The 18,052-nt window shown below is 36.9% G+C and overlaps 1 protein-coding gene across 1 annotated transcript in view; it reads left to right on the top strand.

Annotated features, from left to right (window-relative positions):
* NUP214 (nucleoporin 214) overlaps positions 1-18,052 on the top strand; it is a 148,895-nt gene that overhangs the window by 45,884 nt on the left and 84,959 nt on the right. The window contains 3 exon segments of the mRNA XM_037798478.1: positions 16,024-16,206; positions 16,854-16,939; positions 17,030-17,113. Coding sequence (XP_037654406.1) covers positions 16,024-16,206; positions 16,854-16,939; positions 17,030-17,113 — 353 coding nt within the window.

Raw genomic sequence — 18,052 nt, 5'->3', positions numbered from 1 at the left:
CTCAACTCCATTCGAAATCTCTCAGCCACTGAAAGTATTTCGTCTCATTTTGCATCCCCCTTTGGTCAAGAAGATATTCTCATCCCATGACACAAGGTCCAGACTCATCCCCGAGAGTCATATCCTGCGTTTGTCAGGGAGATTCTCACCCCTGGGAGTCGGGTCCCACGTAGGGAGGAGGGCAGTGAGTTCACCTGCCGAGGTGGTTTCAGTTAGAGAGACAGAGGTTGGCCCATTTTTAACTGGGTTTTGTCTTTTTGTTGTTGAGTTGTATGAGTTCTTTGTATTTTCTGAATATTAAATCCTTATCAGATATATAGTTTCCAAATTTTTCTCCCAGTCCATAGGTTGTCTTTCACTTGTGGATAGTGGTCTTTTATGAACAAATGTTTTTGATTTTGGTGAAATCCATTTATCTAGTTTTTGGTGTTGTTGCTGTGTTTTTGATGTAACATCTAAATTCCTGTTTCCTACTCCCGAGTCCCTAAAGATATTCTCTTATTTTTCTTGTAAGGGTTCTATAGGTAATAGCCCTTATATTTCGGTTGTTGATCATTTGAATTAACTTGTGTATATGGTGAGAGGTAGAGTTCCATTCATTCTTATGCATAAGTTCTGAAATCACAAAGTATATCTCTCCGTTTGTAAGATTGTTTTGCTATCAGGGTCCCTGCAATTCCATATGAATTTGAGGATCAGTTTTTCATATCTGTAAAAAAAAAAAGGCTGCTGAAATTTGATAGGAAAGCATTGAATTTGTAGATCATTTTAGTAGCCTGTTGACATCTTAATATTTTGTCTTCCAATCCATGAAAAGTTGTCTTTCTATTTAGGTCTTTAATTTTTTTCTGTAATGTTTTGTAGATTTCAGTGTACAAGTCTTGCACCTTGTTGGTTAAATTTACTACTAGGTATTTTATTCTTTTAGATGGTGGTGTAATTGGAATTGTTTTCTTGATTTCCTTTTCAGATTGTTCATTACTGGTATATAAAAACCCAACTGATTTTTGCATGTTTATCCTATAAACTGCAATTTTGCTGAATTTTTTTATTAGTTCTAGTAGATTTCTTTTGGAGTCTTTGGGATTTTCTATATAGGATCATGTCATCTGTGATTAAGGATAGTTGTACTTCCTTTCCAATTAATATACCTTTTATTCCTAGTTCCAGCCTGATTACCCTGGCTAGATATTGATCTGCAATTTTCTTTGCTTGTGTTTTTATCTGACTTTGATATCAGTATACTGCTGGCCTCATAGAATGAGGAATTGTTCTCCTTTTCCATTTTTAAAAGTGTTTGAGAAGGATTGGGGTTAATTGTTCTTTAAATGTTTTGGAGAATTCAGTACTGATGCTATCCTGTCCTGGATTTTTCTTTGTTTTGAGGTTTTTTTTATTACTGATTTAATCTTTTTACTTGTTGTAGGTCTTTTGAGCTTTTCTATTTCTTCTTACTTAAGATTAGGTAACTTATATGTTTCTAGGAATTTGTCCATTCCATCAAGGTGTTCTGATTTATTGGCATATGGCATATGTTGGCATAATAGGATCCTCTCATTATCCTTTTAATTTCTATGGTGTGTGTAGTGATGTCTCCCCTCTCTTTCCCGATTTTAGTTATTGTGTCCTCTGCCTCTTTTTCTTTGTTGGTCTGGCTAAAGGTTTGTCAGTTTTATTGATCTCTAAAAAAAAAATCAACGTTAGGTTTTGTTGATTCTCTCTTTTGTTTTTCTATTCTCTATTTCACTTTTCTCTGCTCTTGTCTTTACTGTTTCTTTCCTTCTACTAAGTATGGGTTTAGTTTGCTCTTCTTGTTCTAGTTACTTTAGGTGTAAAGTTAGCTTGTTGATTTTTGATCTTTATTTTTTAATCCGTGCATTTATAAATGTAAATTTTCCTCTAATCATTGCCTTCTCTGCATCCCATAAGTTTTGTTGTATTGTTTTCATTGTTGTTCATCTCAACATATTTTCTAATTTCTCTTGTGATTTCTTCTTTGACCCCCTGGACATTTAATGCTGTGTGATTTAATTTCCCAATATTTAAAAATTTTCCAGTTTTCCTTCCATTGATTTCTAGCTTTATTCCATTTTGGTGCAAGCAGAAACTTTGTATGATTTTGGTTTTTTAAAATTTATTGAGATTTAAATTGTGGCCTTACATATGGTCTATCCTCGCAAATGATCCATGCGCAGTTGAGAAGAATGTATATTCTGCTGTTGTTTGTGGAGTGTTCTAGATACATCCATTAGGTCTGTTTGGTGTATAATATTGTTCAGGTACTCTATTTCCTTATTGATCTTTTGTTTAGATATTTTTTCAAATACTGAAAATGGTGTATTGAAGTCTCCAACTATTATTGTAGAACAATCTGTTTTTCCCTTCAAATCTTTCAATTTTTGCTTTTTATATTTTGGAAGTCTGTCATGAGGTGCATATATGTTTGTCATCATTATATCTTGTTTGATTGAACCTTTTTTCAATGTATCTTTCTTTGTCTTTTGTAATCTTTATGACTTAAAGTCTGTTTTGTCTGACAATGATATATGTAGCCATTTTAGCGCCCTCTCTCTCTGTCTCTGTCTCTCTCTCTCTTTCTTTTTAATTCAATTTTATTGACATATATTCACATACCATATAGTCATCCAAAGTGTACAATCACATATTCACAGCACCATCATATAGTTGTGCATTCATCACCACACTCAATTTTTCAATATTTTCATTACTCCAAAAATAAAAAAATAAAATAAGAATAAAAACAGGAGGAAAAAAGAACACTCCAGACACCGTTATTCATTATTCACACACACACACCCCATTATTCATCTAATTTTTGTCCTCATTTTTCTCATGTGTCCATACACTGGATAAAGGGAAGGTTTTCACAGTCACACTGTCCACCGTGTAAGCTATAGTTATACAATTATCTTCAAGAATCAAGGCTACTGCATTGCAGTTCAACTGTTTCAGTTATTTCCTTCTAAGGCTAAGATAGGTCTGAGTGACAAAGCAATGAATCAAGTGGGGGAGATAATTCTCTAATGGGCATATTTCCATATTCCCAAGAAAAGGGGGGGTGCAGCCTAGATCAAGTGTCAGCTCTACTTCAGAGAACTTAGACCCATTGGGCTGGAAAACAGAAACAGGCTGAGTCAACCATGCCCCTGGCAGAGACAGAGGCTGCAGAGAATTAGAGGCACCACATCTTTTTACTTCAGTGGGGAGCTGTGGGCTAAGTGCTACCTGCTGGACGGGATAGTAAAAGCACAGAGTCTAGAGGCCTCACAGGAGAGTTTGACAAACTTCTGGGACTCATTATCAGGGGAACTTGATATGGATTACACCCTCTATCCTAGACCTGGGCCTGGTTGGACTGGGAAAATCTGATTGGGGTCAATTATATCTAGTTCTTTTCTTCTTTTAATCATTTTTATTATGGAATATAACATATATACAAAGAAGCGATAATTTTCCAAGTGCAATTTAACAAGTACTTGAGAGCAACTTTCAAAAAATGTTATAAGTTACAGTTCCACAGTTTCAGTTTTTTCCTTGTTGTAAAATATATACACAAATAGCTGATAACTTTCAAAGTATAATTTAACAAGTAGATAAGTAGGAAATTTCCAAGAATGTTATGGGTAACAGTACCATAGTTTCAGTTATTTCTTTATTGTGAAATATAACATATATACAAAAGTGTGATAACTTTCAAATATCTATAGAGCAAATTTCAAAGAATGCTGTGGGTTACATTTCCATCATTTCAGATCTTTCCTTCTAGCTGTTCTAATATCCTGGCAATTAAGAAAAAGAAAATTATATGGAGATTCAGTGTTCATAATCCTTTGTTAATTTCTATCTTGTCTGTTGCTACCCTTCCTCTAGTTTAATCACTTTCCCGATCTTCAGGGATGCCTAGACAGTGACCACCCTAACTTGTTCATGTTGAAAAATGGTGTCCAAATGGGAAAGGGGACACATCTGGTTGATGTTCTTGAAGAGGTGATTGCCTTTATATGTTGGGACTTAGCTGGCATAGGAGCTTTCTGGAGGATTTAAGTTTCTGAAGAATAAACTCAGTGAGTGAAACTTTTATAGAGTCTCAGATAGAGACCTTGGTATTCTCTAGGGTTTTCAGGACTACTGTTGACTTGGGGTTATCATACTGTGGCCATTTGGCATATCTAGCAGAAGCTTGCATAGGAATAACCTCCAGGACAGCCTCTTGACTCTATTTGAAATCTCTTAGCCACTGAAACCTTATTTTGTTGTCTTTCTTTTCCCCATTTTGATCAAAAGGCATTCTTAGTCCCTCAATGCCAGGGTCAGGCTCATTCCCAGAATCCGTGTCCCATGTCACCAGGGAGACTCATTCATCTGAGGGATCCTGTCCCACATTGTGGGGAGGGTGATGAATTTATTTGCAGAGTTGATATTAGAAAGAGAAAGTTCACATTTGAACAACAAAAGAGGTTCTCTGGAGGTGACTCCTAGGCATAATTACAGGTGTGCTTAGCCTCCCCTTCACAACCATAAGTTTCACAACGGCAAATCTCAAGATCGAGGGCTTGACTTATAAAGTAGGAGTTTCCTAATTTCACATAGCCTATGTTGTGTCCATGATAATCAATCAGTATCTCACATTATCATCACTTAGCTGTATAATCCTCATCACCCTCCATTGTAAACAATTCTCCTGAACACCCCATAGCTCTTTTCAGCCCCAAATTATTTGTCCCTAGTATTTGTGTGGTACTAGTAAGGTATTCCTATTAATTATAGTCCCTAGTATACAGCAGGTAGATTTTTCCCATATACCATTCTGTTGTCAACTCTCTGTACCAGTGTCATACCTTAGAAGTACATTATGCAAGCACCTGTCTATATTTGTAGTGCTGGTCTGTGGGATACATGCCTTTAAACAACCCCTTTCAAACCTGTTTGCCTTCAATGCAACTCTGATACTTATAATCCCATTAATAAAAAATCATTACCCCCATACATTCCCGTACCTTTGAATTCACCCTCATTAACATATCTGAACATATTAGGTTATCATTCCCCCTTCACTAACTTCTATCACTATATCCCCAATACTCTACATTATAAGACATTGATTTTACATTTTTCAGGGAGTTCATAGTAGGGGTAACATACAGTCTCCTTTTGTGTCTGACTTAATTTCTTAGCATTATATCTTCAAGGTTCATCTATGTTGCCATATGTTTCAGAACCTTGTTTCTTCTTGCTACTACATAGTATTCCATCGTATGTATATACCACATTTTCTTTATTCACTGGTCTGTTGAAGGATGTTTGGATTGTTTCAGTCTCTTGGCAATTGTGAACAATGCTGCTGTGAGCATTGGTGTGCAAATGTGTGTTCATGTCACTGTTTTCAGATCTTCTGGGTATATATCAAGAAGTGGAATTGCCGGATCGTTTTCTGAGAAAATACCTAGTTTTCTGAGAAACTGCCAAACAGTCTTCCACAGTGGCTGTTCCATTATACATTCCCACCAGCAATGAGTAAGAGTTCCAGTTTCTTCACATCTTCTCCAGCATTTTTTGTTTCCTTTTTGTTTAATGGCAGCCATTCTTATTAGTTTGAGATGGTATCTAATTGTGGTTTTGATTTGCATTTCCCTAAAAGCTAGTAAAGATGAACTTTTTTTTCATGTGTTTTTAGCCATTTGTATTTCCTCTTCAGAAAAATGCCTTTTCATGTCTTTTGCCCATTTTATAATTAGGCTCTTTGTACTATTGTTGTTGAGTTGTAGGATTTCTTTATATATGCAGGGTATCAGTCCCTTTGCAGATACATGGTTTCCAATATTTCTCTTATTGAGTTGCCTGCCTCTTCACCTTTTTGACAAAGTCTTGAGGCACAGAAGTTTTGATTTTGAGGCGTTCCTATTTATCTATTCTTTCTTTCGTTGCTTGTGCTTTGGGTGTAAGGTCTATGAAGCTGCTTCCTATTATAAGGTCTTGAAGATGTTTCCCTATATTATCTTCCCAGAGTTTTATTGTGCTTTCTCTTATATTGAGGTCTTTGATCCACTTTGAGTTAATTTTTGTATAGGGTGTGAGGTAGGGGTCCTCTTTCATTCTTTTGAATATGTATATCTAGTTCTCCCAGCCCCGTTTGTTGAAGAGACTATTCTGTCCCAGTTCAGTGGATTTGGGGGCCTTCTCAAAAATTAGTCAACCATACATCTGGGGATTTATTTCCAAACTCTCAGTTTGATTCCATTAATCAATATGTCTATCTTTGTGCTGATACCATGCTGTTTTTACCACTATGGCTTTATAGTAGGCTTCAAAGTTTGGAAGTGTAAGTCCTCCCACTTTGTTCTTCTTTTTCAGAATGTTTTTGGCAATTTGAGGCCCCTCTCTCTTCCAAATAAATTTGATAACTAGCTTTTCCAAGTCTGCAAAGTAGGTTGTTGGAATTTTGATTAGAATTGTGTTGAATCTGTATATCAATTTGTGTAGAACTGACATCTTAATGACGTTTAGGCTTCCTATCCATGAACGCGGAATATCTTTCCACCTAGTTAGGTCCCCTTTGATTTCTTTTAGTAACAATTTGTGATTTTCTGTGTAGAGGTCATTTACATCCTTGGTCAAATTTATTCCTAGGTACTTACTTGATTTTTTTAGTTGCTATTGTGAATGGAATTTTTTTTTTTTTTTCCTCTTCAGTTAGGTCATTACTAGTCTATAGGAACATGACTGACTTAAGTACAGTAATCTTGTTATCTCGCCACTGTGCTGAATTTGTTTATTAGCCCAAGTAGCTTTGTCGTTGATTTCTCAGGATTTTCCAAATATAAGATCATATCATCTGCAAATAATGACAGTTTTCCTTCTTCCTTTCTGGTTTGGATACCTTTTATTTCTTTGCCTTGGCAAATTGCTCTGGCTAGAACTTCTAGCACAATGTTGAATAATAGTGGTGACAGTGGGCATCCTTGTCTCATTCCTGATCTTAGGGGGAAGGCTTTCAGTCTCTCACTGTTGAGTACTAAGCTGGCTATGGGTTTTTCATATATGCCCTTTATTATTGAGGAAGTGTCCTTCAATTCCTACCTTTTGAAGAGGTGTTTTTATCAAAAAAGGATGCTGAATTTTGTCAAATGCTTTTTCAACATCTATTGAGATGATAATTTGATTTTTCCCTTTTGATTTGTTAATGTGTTATATTACATTGATGGATTTTCTTATATTGCACCACCCTTCCCTGCCAGGAATGAACCCCACTTGATTGTGGGGTATAATTCTTTTAATGTGCCTTTGGATTCAATTTGAAGGTATTTTCCTGAGAATTTTTGCATCTATATTCATTAGGGAGATTGGCCTATAGTTTTCTTTTCTTTCTTTCTTTTTTTTTTTTTTGTAGTTCTTTATTTGGTTTTGATATCAGAGTGATATTAGCTTCTTAAAATGAGTTAGGTAGTTGTTCCGGTTATGCGAAATATCAGAAATGGATTGGCTTTTATAAAGGGGATTTATTTGGTTATAAATTTAGAGTCTGAAGGCCATGAAAATGTCCACATTAAGGCACCAACATGAGTATACCTTCAACAAAGGAAGGCCGATGGCGTCTGGAAAACCTCTGTTAGCTGGGAAAGCATGTGGCTGTCGTCTGCTGATCCCAGGTTGTGTTCCAGCTCCTCTCTCAGCTCTTGTACATTCTTCAAAATATTGCTCGTGAGGCTTTTTTCCTCTCTTAGCTTCTCCAGAGCAAAGTGTCAGCAAAAGTCTGCTTTCAAAGCGTATCTCCAAAATGTCTGTCTTGAAGCTGCAGCTGCTCTGAGGTCCTTCTGTTTATGAGCTCTTTTATAGGAATCTAGTGATTAAATCAAGACCCACCCTGAATGGGTGGGCCCATTCCTCCATGGAAATAATCCAGTCAAACATTTCGCTCATGGTTGATTTGATTCACATCTCCATGGAATCACTCAGTCAGACGATTCCAACCTAATTAACACTAATACGTCTGCCCCCACAAGATTGCATTAAAGAAAATGGCGTTTTGGGGGACATAATACATTCGAACTGGCACCGTAGTTTTCCTTTGTCTTCAATTTTTTGAAAGAGTTTGAGCAGTAATGGTGTCAATTCTTTTTGGAAGGTTTGGTAAAATTCCCCTGTGAAGCCTTCTGGCCCTGGGCTTTTATTTGTAGGTAGATTTTTAATGAATGATTGTGTATCTTCACTTGTGATTGGTTTGTTGAGGTCTTCTGTGTCTTCTTGGGTCAGTCTAGGTTGTTCATATGTTTCCAGGAAATTGTCCATTTCCTCTAAATTATCTAGTTTGTTGGCATCCAGTTGTTCATAATATCCCCTTCATAATTTTTTTTTTAGTTTCTTCGTGATCCGAGGTAATTATCCTGCTCTCATTTCCGATTATGTCTATTTGGGTATTCTCTCTTTTTGACTTTGTCAGTCAACTAAGGGTCTGTCTATCTTGTTTATCTTCTCAAAGAACCAACTTTTGGCTTTATTTATTCTCTCTAGTGTTTTTTTGATTCTCCAGCTCATTTATTTCTGCTTTAATCTTTGTCAATTCTTTTCTTCTACTTTCTTTAGGGTTAGTTTGCTGGTCATTCTCTAGCCCGTCAGTTGTTTAGGTCTTTGGTTTTAGCTCTTTCTTGCTTTTTGATATATGCATTTAGAGTTATAAATTTCCTTTCAGCACTTCCTTCGCTGCATCCCATAGATTTTGATGTGTTTGTTTCTTTTCATTCGTCTCTAGATATTTACTAGTTCTCTTGCAATTTCTTTGACCCACTGATTGTTTAGGAGTGTGTTGTTTAACCTCCATATATTTGTGAAAGATCTGGTTCTTTGGTGGTTATTGATTTCTAGTTGCATTCTATTATGGTTAGAGAATGTGCTTTGAATAATTTCCATCTGTTTATTTATTAAGACTTGTTTTGTGCCCCAGCATATGATCTATCCTGGAGAATATTTCATGGGTGCTAGAGAAGAATGTATATCCTGGTATTTAACAGATCTGTGTATGTCTGTTAAGTGTAATTCATTTATCGAATTGTTTAGGTTCACAATTTCCGTATTCATCCTCTGTCTAGTTTTCTATCTATAGAAGAGAGTGGTGTATTGAAGTCTCGCACTATATTGTAGACGTGTCGATTGCTTCCTTCAATTTAGCCAGTTTTTGTCTCACGTGTTTTGTAGCTTCTTGATTGTGTGCATATATATTTATGATTGTTATTCTTCTTGGTGAATTGCCCCTTCTGTTAATATAGTGTCCTTCTTGTCTCTTATGACATCTTTGCATTTAAAGTCTATTTGTCCAATATTAGTATAACTACCCCAGCTTTCTTTTTATTGCACTTGGTGTGGAATATTTTTTCCATCCTTTCACTTTCAGTCTCTTTGTGTCTCAGGGTCCAAGATGAGTCTCTTGTAAACAGCATATTGATGTGTCATATTTTTTAATCCATTCTACCAGTCCATATCTTTTAATTGGGGAGTTTAATCCATCCACATTCATAGTTATTGCTGCAAAGGGAGTTCTTGAATCAGCCATCTTATCATTTGGTTTTAGTTGTCAGATCTATTTTCCCCTCTCTCCTTTTTCCTTTGAGGTACCCTACTAATACTCTTAGTTCTGTGCCCTTCTCCAGGCCTCTCTCTCCTTTCTTTCTTTCTCAGCCAGTAGAGCTCCCTTTAGTATTCTTGCAGGGCCAGTCTCTTTTTAACAAATTCTCTCAGGATTTTGTTGTCTGTGAAAATTTTAAACTCTCCCTCAACTTTGAAGGAGAGCGTTGCTGGATAAAGAATTCTTGGCTGACAGATTTTCTGTTTCAGAATCTTAAATATGTCTATACTGCCTTCTCACCTCCATGGTGCCTAGTCTTATGTGGTTTCCCTTGTATGTGTTGAATCGTTTGTCTCTTGTTGCTTTTAGAACTTTCTCCTTCTCTTCAGCATTGGACAATCTGATCAGTATATGTCTTGGAATGCGTTTATTTGGATTTATTCTATTTGGCTTTCATTGGGCATCTTTGATTTGGATATTTCTGTAGTTTATAAGGGTTGGGAAGTTTTCCCCAACTATGTCTTGAAACACTCTTTCTACCCTTTACTCTTCTCTTCACTTTCTGGGACACCAACAATTCTTATGTTTGTGTGCTTCATGTTGTCCATCATTTCCCTGAGATGCATTTCAAATTTTTCAGTTTCTTTTTGGGATTTACTCTGTGTTTGCATTCAATTGTTTGTCCTCTAGTTCACTTATTTTTTTTCTTCTGCCTCTTCAAATCTGCTGTTGTGTCTCTAGAATATTTATAATTTTATAAACAGTATCTTTTATTTACGTAAGATCTGCTATTTTTTAATTTACTCTTTCAGATTCTTCTTTATGCTCTTCTAGAGTCTTCTTCATGTCTTTATGCCTTTAGCCATCTCATTGAAGTTGTTTTGGAGATTTGCATGTACTTCTTTAATTAATTTAATGGCTCAAATTTTGTGTCTCTTCCGGCTTTTTAATTTGTTCATTTGGTTTTTCCATATTTTCTTGTTTCTTCGGGTGCTTTATGATTTTTGGCTTCAGGGCTTTTGCTTGTCTTGGTAAGATTATTTTTGGAATTGCAGGATTATTTGAGCATTTATTTATGATTTGGCAGAGAGCTTCAGCTTCCTGTTGTGCAATTTCTCTGTCCTCCCAGCAGATGGTGCTCTTGAGCCACTTCTTACTCTCAAGCCAGCCTTCCCCCAGCTTCCCCTGTGCACTATGCGGGGTCCAGACTGAATGGGGATCCGATCAGTGCACCAGTTCTCTGTGTGCACTGGGGACTGCCTGCATTGGGAGTACAGTGTGGGCCCTGTGCAGTTAGGCAGGGAATACAATCAAGGGCGCTCTCCAGCTCAAACATGCCATACTCCCTAACTGCTGTGCTCCCTTGAGCCTTTGTGTGTGGGAGAGGCTCCTGGTGCTTCCATGTGGCGCCCTCCCCTATCCCTTCTTCTGTCCCTTGCACACCCTGGACTTCCGTGGAGGAAAATTAAATATGGTCTATATTCGTCAGCTACCTCCTGGGTTCCCTCATAGGAGCTCCCTGCCATGTGACTGTGGAGGATTATATCCCCAGTTAATTGTTAAGTTTTGTGCACAGGAGTGGAGAGCTGTTGCTCACTCTCTTGCTCGGCCAAACAAACTGCATCCCTTTAGGCGCAGTCTCTCCACCTTTCCATCCACATCCATATCTGTCTCTCTTTTGATACTGTGTCCAATGAATATCTTTTTCCACCCTTTTACTTTCAGCCTCTATGTGTATTTTTCTTTAAGATGGGTCATTGTTTTTCATCCCTTCTGCCAATTTCTGCCTTTTAATAGGGGATTTTAATGGATTGGCATTTATCACAATAACTGGGAAAAAAGGATTTAATTCTGCCATTAGACTTTTGTTTTTTGATCCTGTTACTCCATTGCTGCCTTTTTAAAATCATTATTTAGTTGCTTTTTTGAGGTGATCATTTCGATTCCCTTCTTTCTTTTTCTCTGTGTTTTTTAGTTATTTTCTTTGTGGTTAACTTTATAACTACAATTAACTTCTTAAACTAATGATCTAGATCCAGTAGTACCAATCTAGTTTCAGTAGTACAGAAATGCTCTACTCGATATATCTTCAACCCTTCCCTTTATATTGTTATAATCTCAGATTCTATCTTTATATTCTGTATGGCCATTTATACAGAATTTCAATGTTATTTTACAAATTTGCCTGTTAAGCCATATAGGGGGAATAAAAGCAGTTAAAAATCAAAGGTAAAATAATATAGGATTTTATATGTAGTTACTTTTACCAGTGTTCTTTATTTTTTCTTATGGCTTTGGGTTGCTGTCTAGTGGCCTTTTATTTCAGTCTGAAGTACTCCCTTTAGCATTTCTTTTTGTGCTAGTCTTCTGGAAGTGAACTCCCTCAGCTTTTGTGTGTCTCTAAATGTCTTGATTTCTCCCTCGTTTTTATAGGATGATTTTGCCAGATACAGAATTCTTGTTTGACATTTTTTTTTCCTTTAAGGGCTCTTAATCTGTCATCCCTCTGTCTTCTGGCTTCCATGGTTTCTGATGAGAAAGCTGCTGTTAGTGTTATTGGGAATCCCTTGTCTGTGACAAGTTGCTTCTTTCTTATGCTTTCTAAATTCTCTGTCTTTGGATTTTAACAATTTCGCTATAATTTGTGTTGGTGTAGATCTCTTAAAGTCTATCCTGGTTTGAGTTCACTGAGCTTCTTTGATGTGTGTCATCAAGTCCTTCATCAGATTTGGGGAGTTTTAGTCTGTTATTTCCTCAAATACTTTTGTGCCCATTTCTCTCTTCATTCTAAGACTCCATGGATATGTATGTTGGTACACTGGATGGTGTCCCATAGGTCCCTCAATTCTTTTTCTTTTTCTTTTTTTTTTCTTCATTTTTTCCCCTTCTTTTCCTACCAGATAATTTCAATTGTCTTGTCTTTATGTTTGCTGATTCTTTTTTCTGCCTCTCTATTGTTGGAGCCCTTTAGTATGTTTTTTTATTTGAATTACTATACTTTGCAGCTTCAAATTTTCTTTTTATTATTTTTATCTCTCTATGTTTTTCAGACAGCGTTTTCCTAATTTCCTTTAGTTCTTTGTATATGAATTTTTTATGTCGTGGACAAATTTAAGTTGATTTAACACCTTTGACTAATAGTTCCAATATTGAGCTTTCTCAGTGATTGTTTCTCACAAATTCTGTTTTTCCTACGAGTTGACTGTGGTTTCCTTTTTCTTGTGTGTTTCAGAATTTTTTGTTGAGAATTTCACGTTCTGAGTATTATGTTGTTACAAGTCTGGAAAGCTAGTTCTCCCAGTCCTCTGAGATTGCTCTGTTTCTGTCGTCGTCGTTGTTGAGGGTCGAGGGTACCGATTTGTGATTTTCCCAGTTTTTGCTCCCAAACAGTGAATAGGAAGAGAAAAGAGAAAAAGAGAAATAAAAATAGGTCCTTCCTCTTTAAATTTTTCAGCCACTTTTACCTGTGGAGTAGTTTCAATAAAGGCCATCCTAAGAGTCAGGCCCCCAGCAATCTGAAGTAGCTGATCCAAAGCAGTGATCAGCCATCAGACCACACATATTCAGATTTTCACGGAGTAGGTTCTTGCAGCCCACCCTGAATCCCAGGTTGTAGTCCCACTGCTTGCCTGCCTGGCATTTGGGGGATGGAGGATGGCAGCTGCCATTTTGAGGGTGAAATTCACCAATATTTCCTGCATTTTACCAGTGTCTTTCTCCATCTCTTCCCTGAATACTGTGAAGTGTTCTGCTAGACTCCAGAGTTCCAAAATATTTGATGAAGTCAGTTCCTGCCAGTTCAATGGTTGTTTGGTGGAATAACCAAATCCTGGAGCTTCCTACTCTTCCATCTTCCCACAATCTATTAGCACTATTGCCTTTTAAAAAGACAGCTTAGCAGCATGTATAAAAACTCTTCAAATGTTCATTCTTTTTCGCAGTCGTTCTACTTGTAGAAATTTGTTTTATAAAAACACTAATAATTGCTCACAACGATTTTAGAGAAAAGAATGTACATCACACAATAGTTCATGATAGTGAAAAATGGGATTCAAATTAATTATGCAGAAGTAGAGGAGTAGGTAAGTAGATGTGAAGATAAAACAGCATCCTGAGTAGTCTCGAGGTAGAATGTAAATGTAGAAAAGAGACCAGAAGAAAATCTATCAAAATACAAGCAGTTATATTTGGGAGATGAGAGTAAGGAGAATTTTTCTTTTAATAGTTTTCTGAATATTCCAGATTTTCTTTTTGAGTAAACATTTCTAATTAGCATGGATAAGTAAAAGGATGAGAGAAATGATAGCAAAGGTAAGGAAAAATCTTTTAGCTTAGTCTTGTATTGGTAGATATTTGGTTTTAGACCATGTATTTTTTTCTGGAAGGAATAAGTTGTACATAATGATAGCAGTGAGGTTCTCACAGTTAAGTTGGAAAACAAATCAGTTCTCAGAATGTTAAATCTCAGAAACATCTACACTTGATTAATAAAATTAGCCCTCTAAAGAAAGAAACCATGAAGTATCTATTAACTTCTCTGTAGAGCTATGGATGGCATCAAAGAACTTTTAAGTGGGGCAACTGGGTGTGATGTCAGAAGCAGGATTAGAATGCTATTGTAATTTAATAAGCAGAATCTAGTAAATTATACCTTGTGGAGAAAGGCTTCATGCCCAGTCTGGGGAACCTAATCCTGGAATAGAAATAGGAAGATAGAGATATGCATCGACCCTTCACAGACACTGTCCAAGGGGGAGATTTTATAGCTTATTGACTGGAACACTCAGCCCTTTGGGCATTTAGCCCCTGTTAAGAGATTTCACTGTTCACTCTTCTGGTTCTGAGTTCATGTTTGACCATATGTGTTGCCTCTCCACAAGGGAGTGAATGCACTGATCTGCCAGCATGAACATTCTGCTCTGCTTTACAGTTGTATTTCTCTTTATTAATTAACAAATTGGTTTTATTACTTTTTTTTAATGCATGATGCTTTCAGGGAAACCAAGTTTCTTCTCCTTTTTGACAACCATGTGTATCTCCTACTTAACATGCTTTCCTGAGTTCCCTTTCAAATTCTTAAATCTATACAATTTTCTGTTTAGATAGCCCTTCTCTGTTTTTGGCCCTTCTCTAAATATTATTGTGTGCCTTACTGTAATGCCTATTTTTAGAAGTTTATGTTGAACTACCTGTTTATCAGAGGCATTCACTCAGCTGGTTCTAGACACCTCAAGGAGTTAATGGGGGAGAAGAAATAAAGCCAGAACTTTCCCTTTAGCCTAAGCATTTGTATTCCATGATTAGTGTTGAGACAGAATACATATCTTCACATAAAATACCAAGGAGAACTGTTGATTGTGACTGCCTTACGACCACTCATTTTATTTGTATAGTTTTCTCTTTTAATTTTTTCCAAATTAATCTAGTCAGAAAAAAATTTTTAAAAATCAAATAATACTCAGGAATTTATAATGAGAACCCAAAGCCCCTGACCCTGGGTCTGTCTACTCTTAGACCTCTGTCCCAGTGGCAATTGCTGTTATTCCTGTCTTGATTTAGTTCTTTTGGGTGGGGTACACCACCCTCCCCCATGCTCCATCATGTGCTTATTCCACTGTTTCTTGAGAGCAGTCTGAAGAAACAACTGATTCCCATAAATTTCCATTGAACCTCTGCTTTTTTTCTTTTTATTAAACATAATTTATGTACAGAGAAGTAAACAGGATAATATCCTAAATATATAGTTGAATAAATCCCCCCCCTTTTTTGTTTGTTTTTGCAGTTATTTTATAATTTTATTTGTTAATCAGCTGTTAGTTTTCATTTACCTTGATTGTCTAGGATTTTGAAAGTGGTGGCAGGTACGTAGGTAATCAATGTATAGAGATTTTTTCATGACTCTTCATCCTTGTGTTTTTCGGACAACTATACATGGATGCAGTATGGGACATTCCTTATTCCTTTGGCCCAGACATCTTTGTTGAGCCTGGTATCAGTGTGCATATTTGGCGTTCCCATCTCCTTCATGGCGAATTTCCAGATCTCTGAGTGCCTTGGGAGGAAAATTCTTGAAGCCCACTCTATGGATGCTCTTGTAAATGTTGATGGTGTACTCCTTGATCATCACCTCATTGGTGGCAGAATGACCATTCTTCTTCAAGCCACCTTCTTTCTCTGGAGTTTTACCGGGCTGATTTTTGCTTTCTTTTGCTACAGGCCTGTTTTTGTGTATTCTAGGCTTCTCTTTCCTCATTAGGTTTTATTATTAGTCTTTCATCCCCTTATATCTCCTAGTAATTTCTTGAAGCTTCTTTTTCACTAGTGGTTCCCATTTTCATTCTTTTCGTTGTTAAAGAGGTAGTCTTCTTTATATGTGTAAGTGCACATGTGTGTGTGAGATGACTTGAACTGTTCCTGTTAAATTGTTTTCTCATTACTATTAACAGGCGCCTTCTTGTGCCAGAGCGAGAGACACTGTTTAACACTCTAGCCAACAACCGGGAAATCATAAACCAACAGAGGAAAAGGTTGAATCACCTGGTGGACAGTCTCCAGCAACTCCGTCTTTATAACCAAACTTCCCAATGGAGACTTCCCTCAGCTCTTCCTTCCCAGAGCAGCGCTCACAGGTCTGCAAGGAGAATGGGCCCTGTTAACGCCTCTTGCACTCAATAAATATGGTTGAATGAATGAATAAATATTTGGGGAGTAATGAGGGGTATTTTTTAGCAGTTCACATACGGGTTTGAAACCAAGTTTGCCGTCTGCCACGTGTGTAATCCTAGTCACATTCCTTGCTCTCTCTGACGCTTTATTTATTTGCCTAAAAATTGAGAATGACAATTCCTGCCACATGGGATTGGTGGAGTTAAATTAAGTCTGTAACACACCTAAAAATAGTGCTCAATAGATGATAGCAGATACCACAATAGTATTGTTCTTAGAAATTAGCCAGTAGGGTTAGGTTGACTTACTTGTCACAAAGCCCAAATTTGTTGTTTTCCTTGACTGAAAACTTTCAGACCCTGGTAGTTAGGCAGCTTATCCCCGAAGTTGCCAAGGTGGTTATCAGTGTTTCATTTGGTGTGGGGCTGATGTTTAATATTGAGGTTGCTGTCTCTTCCCTTTTGGATTGATAACATTAATTGATGAAGTCATATGTTTCTTTATTGGGGGTGCTCTCAACTCTTGCATTTATATTTAAAAGGATAGCACACTCCCCCCTCCCCTCAGATTTCTCAGATCATTGTTTATATGTAACACTATCCTGTTTCAGTTTTGACAGTGACCTTGAAAGTCTGCGCAATGCTTTGTTGAAAACCACCATAGAATCTCACTCCGAACCCTTGCCCAAAATACCAGGTAAAAACATTCTTCCACATCTTTTGGCTCACTTTGTTCTCTTCCATCTACTAAGTCTTAAGCATTTATGGGTTCATGAATTTCTTGCAGCTAAACTGTCTCCCGTGAAACAGGCACAACTGAGAAACTTCTTGGCAAAGAGGAAGACCCCACCAGTAAGATCCACTGCTCCAGGTAAAGAGAAGTAGTCCTGAAATGTTTAACATGTGTGGGGTAGGGGTATGTGTTTTCCTTTTGGTTCTTAGTAGGGGACAAAGAAAATATCCCCAGAATTTGTAGTCTGGGTATTAGAGTAAGAAGCAGTTTATATGTGTTCAATGAAGCAGGCTTAAGACTGTTGTTTTGGCCTTTTAAACTGTTTTCTGTAGTCGCTAGATTCTATGGCAGTGATTCCTAAGGGTTTTGGGGGCGGGGGCTGGGCCCACTCCTGGTATCTTAACCTCTGCTTTAGCCAGAGAAGCCTTACTTTTCTGCTTTGTAGGGGTTTTTTGATTAAGATTTAATTTTAGAAAAAGCCACCTTAGGAAAAAAGAATAAACACTATTGATTGGATAATGATGGCTCAAAATACTTAATGGGAAAAGGCCATAGAACTGATGAAAAATTCTTTTTTTGCCATATAATTATCTACTTAACTGCCTCAATTTTATTTTATTAAAAATTTGTTATTCAGTATCTAGCAGGTTTCTGCTCAGACTAAAAGATTCATTGACCTCTTACAAATTCAAAGCTGCATGAGCAGAACCATGTCTAAAACCCTTTTTAAGATTCATGCATCTTGTGTGATCTTTGACAAGAATTGCAGGTATTGTACCCACATTTTAAAGATATTGAAGGTTCTGTGGATGCAATGATTGCCCCTGCTAGTTCTGTTATTATTCTTTTGGTGGGTCTTTATGTTGTTCATTTGGAGAGTTAGGGGCAAAAGACACATGATATAGCACTTGTATTTTTAATAAATACAACTTAAACTCTCCAGTAAATATTAGTCCTTAAAAGGGACTTGAAGAAGCTACTCAGAGTTACTGGAAAGTTTCTTTGTATCTAATGAGATATTCTGGTAATTTCCTAGTTTTGTCTCTTTGATTCAATAGAAATATTTCAAAGTGGTAT

This window comes from Choloepus didactylus, chromosome 10, assembly GCF_015220235.1.
Source record: "Choloepus didactylus isolate mChoDid1 chromosome 10, mChoDid1.pri, whole genome shotgun sequence".
Lineage (NCBI taxonomy): Eukaryota > Metazoa > Chordata > Mammalia > Pilosa > Megalonychidae > Choloepus > Choloepus didactylus.
Note: the sequence above shows the minus strand (reverse complement) of the source record. Positions and strands in the feature narration are given on the sequence as shown.